At 58.7% G+C, this 12,181-nt stretch overlaps 1 protein-coding gene across 11 annotated transcripts in view; it reads left to right on the top strand.

The window, feature by feature from the left end:
• The window catches only part of IL34 (interleukin 34), a 66,436-nt gene extending 54,265 nt beyond the window's left edge, over positions 1 to 12,171 (top strand). For 10 of the 11 annotated variants that reach the window (XM_036345599.1, XM_036345596.1, XM_036345597.1 and 7 more), the window contains 6 exons: positions 2,626 to 3,003; positions 7,771 to 7,904; positions 8,965 to 9,042; positions 9,291 to 9,452; positions 11,364 to 11,499; positions 11,698 to 12,171. In XM_036345599.1, coding sequence (XP_036201492.1) covers positions 2,889 to 3,003; positions 7,771 to 7,904; positions 8,965 to 9,042; positions 9,291 to 9,452; positions 11,364 to 11,499; positions 11,698 to 11,792 — 720 coding nt within the window. In that variant the 5' untranslated portion in view covers positions 2,626 to 2,888 and the 3' untranslated portion in view covers positions 11,793 to 12,171. Of the gene's footprint in view, positions 1 to 2,625; positions 3,004 to 7,770; positions 7,905 to 8,964; positions 9,043 to 9,290; positions 9,453 to 11,363; positions 11,500 to 11,697 lie in introns of those variants that run through there. The other variant, XM_036345593.1, reaches the window with a different exon arrangement.
• The last annotated feature ends 10 nt before the right edge of the window (positions 12,172 to 12,181 follow it).

Here is a 12,181-nt window from a genome sequence, read left to right on the forward strand (position 1 = left end):
CACCTGTGGGGAGGCGCCTGGCTGCGGGCACCTGTGGGGAGGCGCCTGGCTGCGGGCACCTGTGGGGAGGCGCCTGGCTGCGGGCACCTTTGGGGAGGCGCCTGGCTGCGGGCACCTTTGGGGAGGCGCCTGGCTGCGGGCACCTGTGGGGAGGCGCCTGACTGCGGGTACCTTTGGGGAGGCGCCTGACTGCGGGTACTTTTGGGGAGGCGCCTGACTGCGGGCACCCGGGGGGGGGGAGGCGCCTGACTGCGGGCACCCGGGGGGGAGGCGCCTGACTGCGGGCACCCGGGGGGGAGGCGCCTGACTGCGGGCACCCGGGGAGGGAGGCGCCTGACTGCGGGCACCCGGGGGGGAGGCGCCTGACTGCGGGCACCCGGGGGGGAGGCGCCTGACTGCGGGCACCCGGGGGGAGGCGCCTGACTGCGGGCACCTGGGGGGGGGGGGAGGCGCCTGACTGCGGGCACCCGGGGGGGAGGCGCCTGACTGCGGGCACCCGGGGGGGAGGCGCCTGACTGCGGGCACCCGGGGGGGAGGCGCCTGACTGCGGGCACCCGGGGGGGGGGGAGGCGCCTGACTGCGGGCACCCGGGGGGGGAGGCGCCTGACTGCGGGCACCCGGGGGGGGAGGCGCCTGACTGCGGGTACCTGGGGGGAGGCGCCTGACTGCAGGCACCCGGGGGGGAGGCGCCTGACTGCGGGTACCTGGGGGGAGGTGCCTGACTGTGGGCACATGGGGGGAGGCGCCTGACTGCGGGCACCCGGGGGGAGGCGCCTGACTGCGGGCACCTGGGGGGAGGCGCCTGACTGCGGGCATCTGGGAGAGGTGCCTGACTGTGGGTACCCGGCAGCCGGGAAAGGTGCAACTGCCCGGCAGAGGCTGGGGTGGGAGGGAGGCTGACCACACAGTGGCCAGAGGGAATTTTCTGGGCGGATAGAAATATCCTATATCCTGGTTATTGTAGTGGTTATACAACTCTATGAATTTGTCCAAACCAGTGGTTCTCAACCTTCTGGCCCTTTAAATACAGTTCCTCATGTTGTGACCCAACCATAAAATTATTTTCGTTGCTACTTCCTAACTGTAATGTTGCTACTGTTATGAATCATCATGTAAATATCTGATATGCAGGATGGTCTTAGGCGACCCCTGTGAAAGGGTCGTTCGACCGTCAAAGGGGTCGCGACTCACAGGTTGAGAACCGCTGGTCTAAACTCAGATCTGTACACTAAAAACAGTGAATTTTGCTATATGTAAATTATGCCTCAATACACCTTAAACATTTAAACAACAGAAGTTTCAGTTAGGTGGGTGTCCATGGTGACACGGCAATATCCAGGATCAGAGGAGCAGTTGAGATCTGGGGGTGACTTCACACGGAGGGTGGATGGAGGCCTGTGTTCATTGTGTGAGTCCCTGCCTGCCTGCTGGGAAACCCCGAGCCACAATGGAGAAGACCCCAAATCATACTTTCCCCCCTCCCCCGACCAGAGGGGAAACAGAGAGCGGGCAAGGACATGGAACAGAGAGAACTGAGTCAGAGACTGAATTTCAGAGCTGGCTCTGTCGCCGGCCAACTCAGCCTCTCAGAGCTTCCGTTTCCTCATCTGCAAAACGGGGACAGCGGCCGGCACCTCGCAGAGTCCAGTGAGGGAGAGATGAGATGAGATGAGAGATGGCATGAGAGCGCCAAGCCCAGCGCCCAGCTGAGAAGGGCTTCCTGACACATGTGGGCGTCGCCTTGCGGGAGAGGCCATCAGCAGGCCTGGCTTGAATTCTTGTTGCACTTCTTACAAGCTGTGTGACCTGGGACAAGTGTCTTAACCTCTCTGGGCCCTGACTTCTTCATTGATAAAATGATATGTTTTTTGGCCCCATAAGATTGTTGTAAGGATTCAATGAATACAAAGGCCTTAACCTGGGCCTAGTATACAGTGAGCACTCAGGAAGAGCTATCCCATTATTATCATAGGGTTGCTAAATTTAGCAAATAAAAATATGGGACTGCTAACTTAATTTGGAATTGGTGGTAAACAATGAATTTTTTTTTTTTTTTTAGTGTAAGTATGTCCCATGCAGGCTTTGGGACATACATATAAAAAGTATTCATGACATAATTATACTAAAAAATATGTGTTGTTTGTCTGAAATTAAAATTTAAGTGAGCAGTCTATTAAGAGTGGACCCAAATTTGGGGTACTAGGAGAATGGGACTAAACCTGAAGGAGAGTCGAGGGGTGAATTCTTTCCATTTTCGCCTCCCTGCAGCCCCCGTCATTCAAATACGTTACCTTCAAACCTCACCTTCTTCCGGAAGCTCCCTTGATGGAACTCGGGCAGCCCTTCCTTCTTGGTCCTGCTTTTGTTCAGGCTGCCGGCCGATGTCATCCTAGCTCACGCCTGGGCCGGTGCTGGTCCTGGAGTCACTTCTTGTGTGCGAGCTTGTGGCGGAGGAGGCAGCCGCCGGGGCCAGCAGGGCCGGCAGGCCGAGCGCCTCCGGCCTTTCCCGGGCCCTCGGGCCAGTGGGTGCAGCACCCACAACAGGCAGGCTCGTGCCTGGGGCTGATGGCTGAGTGGCAGCGCTGCTCTTACATAATTGGTTTCTCTCCTCCTTTCTCTTTCCAGAGCCAGATTTCACACTGAGCAGCTGCAGACGGAGCAGTCAGAGAAAGCACAACCAGCCCGGATTCCCAGGGGCCTGCCGGGCACTCCGCCTGCTCCGGAGGGAAGCCCTGAGGCGGCTCTCTCGGGCCGGTCTCCGCTGCCATGGAACCGGCAGCCGCCACCCCCCGGCTGCCCTCCGCACTGCCAGGCAGATAAGGGTGGCGCTGCCCCAGGAGCACCTGCGACCAGCCCTTCTTCCGCTTTGGGCCACCTGTGCTGACCTGATGCCATGTAGGCCCCCTCGGGCCTCTGGGGACAGACACGCCACCGGGGACTCCGTCTGTGCAGCCTGGGGCACCCCGCTCACCACCATGCCCCGGGGATTCGCCTGGCTCCACTGTGAGTACTGGGGGGTCTGGGGGGGGGGGTTGGGGGGTGAGGACTGCCCCAGGGAGGTCTTGGCCCAGAACCAGGCTCTGCCGTAACCATGGCAACTGGGCCATTCTTGCTGGTGAGAAGTTGAGATGCTTCCCAGCCTAGTGCAGTGCCCTCGGGGTCCCCGGCCCGCCCTCCACCCCATCTCCAGCTGACCCAGCCCAGGCGCCTGGCGGGTGTGAGTCACGCGATGGGTGGGCGTCCGCAGTGGTGGCCGGGGCGCAGGTCTGGGGGGGTCGGTGGCAGCTGTACCTTCCCAGACTCGCGGTGCTAGGTGCACTGCGGGGACCGAGGTGGCAGAGAGAGGGTTTCTAGCCGCCCTGGGTGTGGCCAGCAGGCGGTGGGGGCTTGTGACAGTGCCTGGTCCCCCAGACACGTGGGAGACGTGCGGCCCGTGCCTCAGAAGGCAGCTGGTTTCTCCGTGAAGAACAGAATTAAAAGGCAGAGCAAGAGCAGTTTGTTGAAGAAAAATAAGTTGAAATGAGGACAGAAAGAAAGGGCCTAGAAACCTCTTGAGCTGCTGGCGGGGGGCCGACCAGGATCCCTGCAGACTCTGAGAGTCAATGTGAGTGAGTCAAACTCAGCACGTGTTTCTGGTGCCTCCCATGCGCCCGCACGGGTCGGCCCCGGGACTTGACCCTTCGAGGAGTTGGGTCCAATCCGGCCCTTGTGGAAGGATCTTGCAAAGGGTCAGAGCTCTTAGAACAGTGGGGGGACAGAGGCCGCGTGTTCTGGACGTTTCCAGGCCGTGAGGAGCAGGCGGAGCCGCATGGGTGAGAAGCCGCTTGAAATGTCTGGGCGGTGGGCAGTGTCCACGCAGGTGGCCGGGTAGAGGGGCCCGCGTGAGCAGAGGCTCGGTGGGCGGCGAGAGGCGGGATGGAGAGCTGGTTCGTGAGAGCAGGGGCTGCTGGAGGCTCATGGCCCGGCCTGGGGGTGGGGCCGTGATGAGGTCCGCTGCTTTTGGAAGAGGAACCTGGCGGTACTTGCAGGAGCTGCTGTTGCAAACTCCTGGACAGGACGTGATGAGACCAGTTCCGGAGACGGAGACGGGAGCGAGGATGGGAGGGCATGGCATAGGGGACCAGGCTGGGGAGGCAGGTGGCGGGATGCAGACCGGGGCCTGCAGAGGGGCTGGGCTTAAAACAGCAGAAACTCGTTCTGTCTCCGTGCCAGAGGCCAGAGGCCAGAAGTCTGAAGCCTGAAATCAAGGTGTGGCCAGGCCACTCTCCCGCTGAGGGCTCCGGGGAGGACCCTCCCTGCCTCTTCCCCCCTCTGGTGGCTCCTGGGGTTCCTTGGCTAGTGACAGCGTCCCCCAGCCCCTGCCTTCACATGGCCTTTTCCTCTGTGCGCCCCTCCCCCACTTCATTTAGGGTCAGCCTTCATTACATCTGCAGATTCTGTTTCCAAATAAGCTTGCACCTGAGGTTCTGGGTAAATAGAACATTTCTGGGGTGCTGTATGCCCCCCTGCACATGGTGGTGGACACGCCCTATTTACGCGCCAATGGGCTGGCTGCCTGGGGGAGAGGCGCAGCCCCCACCCCGGGAACAATGGCAAGGGGGAGGGGCCCCTCCTCACGCTGCCCTTTCTCCAGCCTCTTCTCCATCCCTCCGGCCCAGGCCTGGTACCTCTGGAGGGGCGGGCAAGGCGGGTCTCTCAACCAGGACCAGGTGTGCCCGGCTGTGGGGCTCTCGGGGTGCTGTCCCTGCCTGGGCACCTGTTTGCTGGCCTGTTTCCGGGGTGGAGGCAGCAGAAAGAAGCTTAAAATTGGAAATGGACAGCCGACTTGGAGGAAGGCCGTCTGGGGGGCAGAGCCCCTGTGGGCAGGGTTCTGGTGCAGCCCCGGGTGCCAGGCTGGGAGGCGCTGGCGCACCAAGACTCAGTCCCGACTACGAGCCCACAGTTGCCAGGTGCTGGAGGCTCTGGACCGGGACACAGCTGGGGCAGCTGGGGCAGGACGTGGGGTGGGAGAGCAGCCAGTGGTGACTGCCACCTGGGGAAGAAGACCCAGTGTGGACAGATGCTGACGTTTAAAGAAAAGATGGGAATTCAGGTTTTTCGGTGAAATCTCTGTGAACCAGATGTGGCCCTTGGGACACCAGTTTGCAACTGCCGCTCTAGGTCAGCGGTTCTCAGCGTGTGGTCCCCAGACGGCCGGCAGCGTCACCTGGGCGCTGTTAGAAATGCCAGGTCTCGGGCCCCACCCTGACCTGCCGAGTCAGACCCTCGGGTGGGGCCCTGCCTGCTACCCTCCCCCTGCTCGAGGGGAACCCAAAACAAGCGCGGGTTGTGGTTACCAAGTCATGTTTACATACTAGGGGCTAAGTTGTCTGGTGACGAGCATAAGGGAATGGACAGATGGTGCTAGAGACCAGGATTGGTGGGGGCTGGTGGAGGCAGGGAAGACCCCGGGGAGGGCAGCGGTCAGGGTGATGGTCTGCAGTGTGAGAGGATACCCAGGGCAGCGACAAAGTGTGAGCAAAACCTGAGGCAGGAATGACCTTGACCTGCGGGGATGCCAAGCTGAGAAGGTCAGGGTCAAGGACTTAGAGACAAGACCGGAAGCAAGCTGCTTCTGTTTGTGTTGATCTAGTTCCTTTGTCCAAATACTGGTTTGAGCACCTGGGAAGAGAGAGAGAGAGAGAGCGAGAGCGTAGGATGGGTGGCAAACGTGCAACCTTGTGAAAAATGTGGTTGTCAGGGTTCCTAGAGAGGAAGGGCTGCGGGCTGTAGCCCTTGTGGGGCACAGGGTTTGAGTGGACCTGAGGGCGCTCCTGGTGAGGGGCCCCGCAGGAGCAGAGGCCTGGCAGCGGGGTGAGGACGCAGGGAGGTGACGGGGAGCAGGCCCAGGCTAGTAGAGTTTAGGGACCGGTCTTCCTAAGGACCAGGAAGGTGAGTGGGGAATGTCCGTCAGTAACGCCTCCTCATAACCAGGGTGGGTCCAGGAGAGGACTCAGCCCGCCTGCCTGGCTGATTTTTGGAGAAAAAAAAGAACAAGAAAAAAAAGAAAAGATTGCTTCTGACTATAACAATGATAGCCATTGGCTGTAGAATCTAAACTATATCCTGTAGAGCATAAAGAACGTAATTTGGGACAGTTCTTCCCACCACACTTGCTATGCAGGCAGACGTGTAATGAACAGAATTCAAGTCAGACTTGAATTATAGCCTCAGATAGAGTGTTGGGTCATGCTTTAAAAAAAACTCCCCCCAGCATATCCTGAGCACTTTTCTTACCACATAAACATGTCAGAAAGCATTCTTTCACAATGTGACTTTTATTGGCTACATTAAGTGTTATTAAACATTTAGGTCACGATTATGAAATAATGCTGCCGTGGAAGTCTTTGTCTGTAAATCTTTTGGTTTACAGCTCTCTTTTTTGTTTTCTTTTGGGTTTCTTCCTAGAAATGAATTTAATGTGTCAAAGGGTGTGGACATATTAATTCCATTAATAACAAAAGTTGCCCAGCTCCTCTCCAGAATGAGTATCCGCCTTCCTACTTTTGCCAGCACCAACTGCTATTAAAATAAAACTAAACAAACAAAACCATTTTCCATTTTGATAGGTGAAGTGTGATTATTTTAATGTGGATGTCCTTACCTTTTTTATTTTTTTATTTTTTTAAAATATATTTTATTGATTTTTTACAGAGAGGAAGGGAGAGAGATAGAGAGTTAGAAACATCGATGAGAGAGGAACATCGATCAGCTGCCTCCTGCACATCTCCTACCGGGGATGTGCCCGCAACCCAGGTACATGCCCTTGACCGGAATGGAACCTGGGACCTTTCAGTCCGCAAGCCGACGCTCTATCCACCGAGCCAAACCGGTTTCGGCAACCTTTTTTTTTTTTAAAAAAAAATATTTTTATTGATTTCAGAAAGGAAGGGAGAGAGAGAGATCGAAACATCAATGATGAAAGAGAATCACTGATCGGCTGCCTCCTGCACACCCCCCATTGGGGATCGAGCCCACAACCCTGGCATGTGCCCTTGACTGGAATCGAACCTGGGACCCTCCCGTCCGCAGGCCGCCGCTCTATCCACTGAGCCACACCAGCGAGGGCCTGAGTTTCCTTGTCTTTATTAGTGGGGTTGATTTTTTTGGACATGTCTCTTATCCATTTATATATTTTTTTGCAAATCCTCCTAGAGATTTTTGGTAAGTCGGCTCAGTTACAGGAAATCACACAGGCTATTTTTGAAGTCACAGCGACCCCCAGTGGTAAAGGCTGGTAACATCCAGAAGGCAGCAGCTCATTGGTTGGCAGGGAGTGTGAGGAACCACCTGAGTGAGGTTCGCTTAGCATCCAGCATGAGCAAACCAGGTGGGCCCCTACAGTCCCACGAGATGGACGCCAAGGTCAGGTAGGCAGGAGGAAAATGGTCGCCGTCACCAAGAGTCATGTCTAGGGTTGGAACTGGAACCGACGTCTCCTGAACCCCCAGGTGGAAAAGGCAGCAACAGGCTTTGGAAACATGTCCCCATTGCAGGCGGTGCTGAGGTGGCCGGGCAGGGAGGGGGTGCCTGCCTTGTGGGGAGGAGAGGAGACTAGCCTCAGGGGCTGGCTTCGGGCCAGGAGCAGACAGGCTGGATGGCTCCTGCCCGCCTGCCTCGCCCCCACCCCTCCCGCCTCGCCCACGGGGACTGGTGACCGGGAAGAGGGAGGGCTGGGCAGTGTGGCAGCGGGCAGGCTGCTCATGTGTTCCCGTTGGGCACGGTCCACAGATCTCGGCATCCTCCTCGGCATGGCCTTGGGGAACCAGGACCTGGAGGTGTGGCCCCTGACGCAGAGCAAGGAGTGCGCCCTCACTGGCATCCTGCGGGGCAAGCTGCAGTACAGGAACCGCCTTCAGTACATGGTAACCCTGTGGCCCCCGCCGGGGCCCCCAACCCAAGCCCCTTGGCTGATGGGACGGGGGGGCCTGGACCTTCAGGGTCCCTCCTTGGACCGGTGTCAGCCCTGAGCCTGCGGGCTCCTTTCTCTGCCTTTCTCCACCCCCTGCCCCACCTCCCCCCTGGTCCCCTGGCCTGCACGTACTGTCCCCCTCCCTCCTGCCGGCCGTCCCTGGGGGCCTCCCCGCTCCCACTAGGTCTGACTTTGGTCCCATCTCCATGTGGCACTCACCCTGTGATTCAGGAATGGCCTCCAGGAAGCCTCGGGGGACCTCAGGCACCTCCTATTCTTAGCGGGGAGATGGGGACCTAGACGTCGGAGGAAGGCTCTTTTCACAGGGTGGCGAAGCCCTGTGGCGTGTTCCTTTTTAAAACAGTTTCACTGAGATCTGGTTCACACACCACGCAGGTCACTCCTTTGCGCGCACACTCGTGGGTTTAGTGCCGTGATGGCGAACCTTGTGAGCTCGGCGTGTCAGCATCTTGAAAAACCCTAACTTAACCCTGGTGCCGTGTCACATATAGAAATTTTTTGATATTTGCAACCATAGTAAAACAAAGACTTATATTTTTGATATTTGTTTTATATATTGAAATGCCATTTAACCAAGAAAAATCAACCAAAAAGATGAGTTCGCGTGTCACCTCTGACACGCGTGTCATAGGTTCGCCATCACTGGTTCAGTACACGCCCAGCTGGGCAGCCATCACAGGTTTCTGAGTGCCCGTTGGTCTTCCCCTCCCCCGAGGAATCTGCTTCTCTCGGGGTGGGGTGTCCCTCCTACTGTTTCGTGGCTGAAACTCCTGCCCTAACAGCAACTGGGTGTTTTGTCTCATTCATCCCTCCCTTGTCCCACCCTGACGGGAGCCAAGTGCGTTCTCCCAGAGGCACCTCTGCCATCACAGCGGCTCCTGGGGCCCTCCCCCTACAGCCAAGTGTTGAGGTGAGGGTGGGGGTGGGGGCAGTTCGGGAGCACCTGTCCGAGCATCCCTGACTGATCGCATGGTTTTTGTTCACCTCCCCAGAAACAGTACTTCCCCATCGGCTACAGGGTCAGCATGCCTTACGAGGGGGTGCTCAGAGCGGCCAACGTCACCAGGCTGGTGAGGACCCCTCCCGGGCTGGGAGGCCCCTGTCTCCTGGGGCGTCCGGCCTCTCCTGGAGCCATCGGGGTGTGGCAGCTCCTGTTGCCCGGGGCCTTCCTTGGCCCCTCAAGCAGGCTCGCCCGTGGCCCAGGCCCAGGCCCAGGCCCAGGGTTGTCTGCAGTCCACAGTGGGAGGCAGTGTCAGCGGGGTGGGAGGGGCGCAGAGGCCCGTGTCTGGGGTCTCAGTGATTTCTCCCGTCCCCACAGCAGAGGGCCCGCGTGAGCCAGCAGGAGCTGCGCCACCTGTGGGTCTCGGTGAGTCTCAGCGCCACCGAGGCCGTGCAGGGGGTGCTGCTCGAAGGCCACCCGTCCTGGAAGTACCTGAAGGACATCCACTCTCTGCTGGTGGAAGTCCAGCAGGCCCTCGGGGTGAGCTGGGCCAGGAGGTGGGCGGGCAGTGTACGTGTGCCTGCCTGCATGCATGTGTGTGCGTGAACCTGCATGTCTGCATGTGTGAGCCTGCCTGCTTGCATATGTGTGTGTGCCTGCCTGCCTGCATATGCGTGTGTCTGCATGTATGCATGTGTGTGCATGTGCCTGCATGCATGTGTGCATGTGCCTACCTGCCTGCATGTGTGTGCGTGCCTACATGTATGCATGTGTGTGTGCCTGCCTGCATGCATGTGTGTGAGCCTGCCTGCCTGCATATGCGTGTGTGCCTGCATGCTGGGTGTGTATGTGCAAGTGTGTGTGCTTGTGTGTGCATGTGTGCGCGCGCCTGCCTGCTTGTGTGCCTGCCTGCATGTGTGTGTCTGCATGTGTGCATGTGGGTGTGCCTGCCTGCATGTGTGTCTGCCTGCCCTGCATGCATGTTGTGTGTGCCAGCCTACGTGTGTGTGCCTGCATGCTCGGCATGCATGTGCAAGTGTGTGCTTGTGTGTGCATGTGTGTGTATGCCTGAGTGTGAATCCATGTGTGAGTGTGTCCATGCTTGTGTGCCTGCCTGCATGCATGTGCATGTGTGTGTGTGTGTGTGTGTGTGTGTGTGTGTGTGTGTGTATGGTGGCCAAGGGCTGTTGAGGGAGGATGTGAACACCTGGAAAGTTCCAGCATGTCCTGATGGGTGTGGGAGAAATGGGAAAGAAGAGGAGGCAGCCAGTGATGACCAGCGGGTGGGCTGGGCTGGACTGGGCTGGGGGGCAGGAGGTGTGCCTCAGACCCTGCTCCGGGCTCTGTCGAGCTCTGCAGTCTTGGGTAAGTCATTGAACCCTGTGGCTTTGTTTCTGCAACTAAGAAACGAGGTTCCTTTGGGGGGAGAGGAGGAGGGAGGCGGAGCACAGGACGTGTTCAGGGCGATGAAACGCTTCTGTACGATACTGTAAAGTGAGCGTGTGACATCATGCATTTATTTGTTAAAGCTCATAGAACGTACAACACAGAGCGTGAACCGTAATGTAAACGATGGGCCTCAGTGAACAACAACCATAATAGAGCGGTTCCTAGTAACTGCCTGCTCGGCATGAGGCCCCTGAGTATGTATGTCCCCACAAGAGCCTGGAGGGTAAGGTGACTGGATGAGTGTGTGCCCGTGCAGGCACGTGGGACCCCTCCACACTCCCCCATGTTGCCTTGCTCCCCTGGTACCCCCTGCCCCAGGGACCCCCACCTGCTCCGCAGCCAGAACACCCAACAGCCACTGTGAGCTTCTGACGATCCCCGGCTTAGGGGCCTGAAGGTGCTTTTGCGGCTTGACTGTGGGGAGCTCTCCAGGTTCTGACCAAGGCTGGGAGCCCCAGTGACCTTTTTTTTTTTTTTTAAAATCCTCACCCGAGGATATTTTTCTCATTGGTTTACAGAGAGAGTGGAGGGGAGAGGGAGAGACAGAGAGAAGCACTGATGTGAGAGAGACACATTGATTGGTTGCTTCTTGCTGCCCCCAACCAGCGCTGGGAGCCTGCAACCGAGGTACCTGCCCTTGACCAGAATCGAACCCGGGACCCTTCAGTCCACAGGCTGATGCTCTATCCACTGAGCCAAACTGGCTAGGGCCCTAGGGGCTTCTTCAGTGGCTCTTTGGTGCCTCTGGGCAGGGTAGTCATTTTTCCAGAGATGGGAAGAGAGAAGCCTCTGTGTTGTGCTTGGGTGAGGGACATTGAGGGGTGCCCCCCTCCCCAGGAAATGTGGCACCGGGAGGAAGGAGAGGAATTGCTCACAGGCCTCCTGGTCACGGGAAGGCTCGTCTGACTTCAGTGTTCGGCTCCAGATGCGACGGCCCCCACAGCCGTCCTGGCCTGTGGCCGGCTCCTCCCCGGCCGTGCCTCACCGTGTCCTCCCTCCCAGGACGTGAAGCTCAGCCCCCCGGTGGATGCTGTGCTGTCCCTCCTGAGTGACCCGCGGCTGAGCCTGAAGCTGGTGCGGCCCAAAGCCCTGCTGGACAACTGCTTTCGGGTCATGGAGCTGCTGTACTGCTCCTGCTGTAAGGAGCCCTGGGTGGGTGGGTGGGGCCGGGCCGGGCGGGGGAGGGGGGAGGGGGGCAGAGCTGGCACCCTCCTGGGCGTGCCCTCTGGGAGCTGAGATGGGCTCTGGGTGTGGGAACAGGAACAGTATGGCTCGGACTGGGGACAAGGTGTCGACCACTCGTACGGTTTTTGTTTCGGTTTTCCCTCCCCTGCAGGTAAAGAAACATCCGTCCAAAACTGGCAGGGCTGTCAGGTGCCCAGCCCTCAGCCCCACGGCCCGGAGCCCCTGCCGCAGTGTGTGGCCGCCTAGCGGGAGGTGGAGGCGCTCCCAGTCGGACTGGGCCTGAGAGGTCGCTGGGTGGTGGGGGGCGCCCCCCTTGGGAGAGCCCCAGGGAGGGTGTTTTACCTTTGGGGGGGTGTCCTGTGGGGGGAAGGCTCGGCCCCCCATCCTCGGTGCCTCACAAGGTCTCTCGGGGAGTGGTGGGGGCCTGGGGGCACCTGGAGGCCGACGAGACTCGCAGCTCACGGCCCCTCCTGGCACCGCCCAGGAGCTGTGCCCGGTGGGCAGGTGGGTGTGGCGGACACAGGACTTGGCCAGGCTGGGGAGAGGGCAGAGCCAAATGCCGTATCTTGCCACAGTGGGTTCTCTGCCCGTTTATTTTTTTCTATTAAACACCCACTTTATTTTGTTTTTGTTTT

Source organism: Myotis myotis, unplaced genomic scaffold (assembly GCF_014108235.1).
Source record: "Myotis myotis isolate mMyoMyo1 unplaced genomic scaffold, mMyoMyo1.p scaffold_m19_p_19, whole genome shotgun sequence".
In the NCBI taxonomy this organism is placed as follows: domain Eukaryota; kingdom Metazoa; phylum Chordata; class Mammalia; order Chiroptera; family Vespertilionidae; genus Myotis; species Myotis myotis.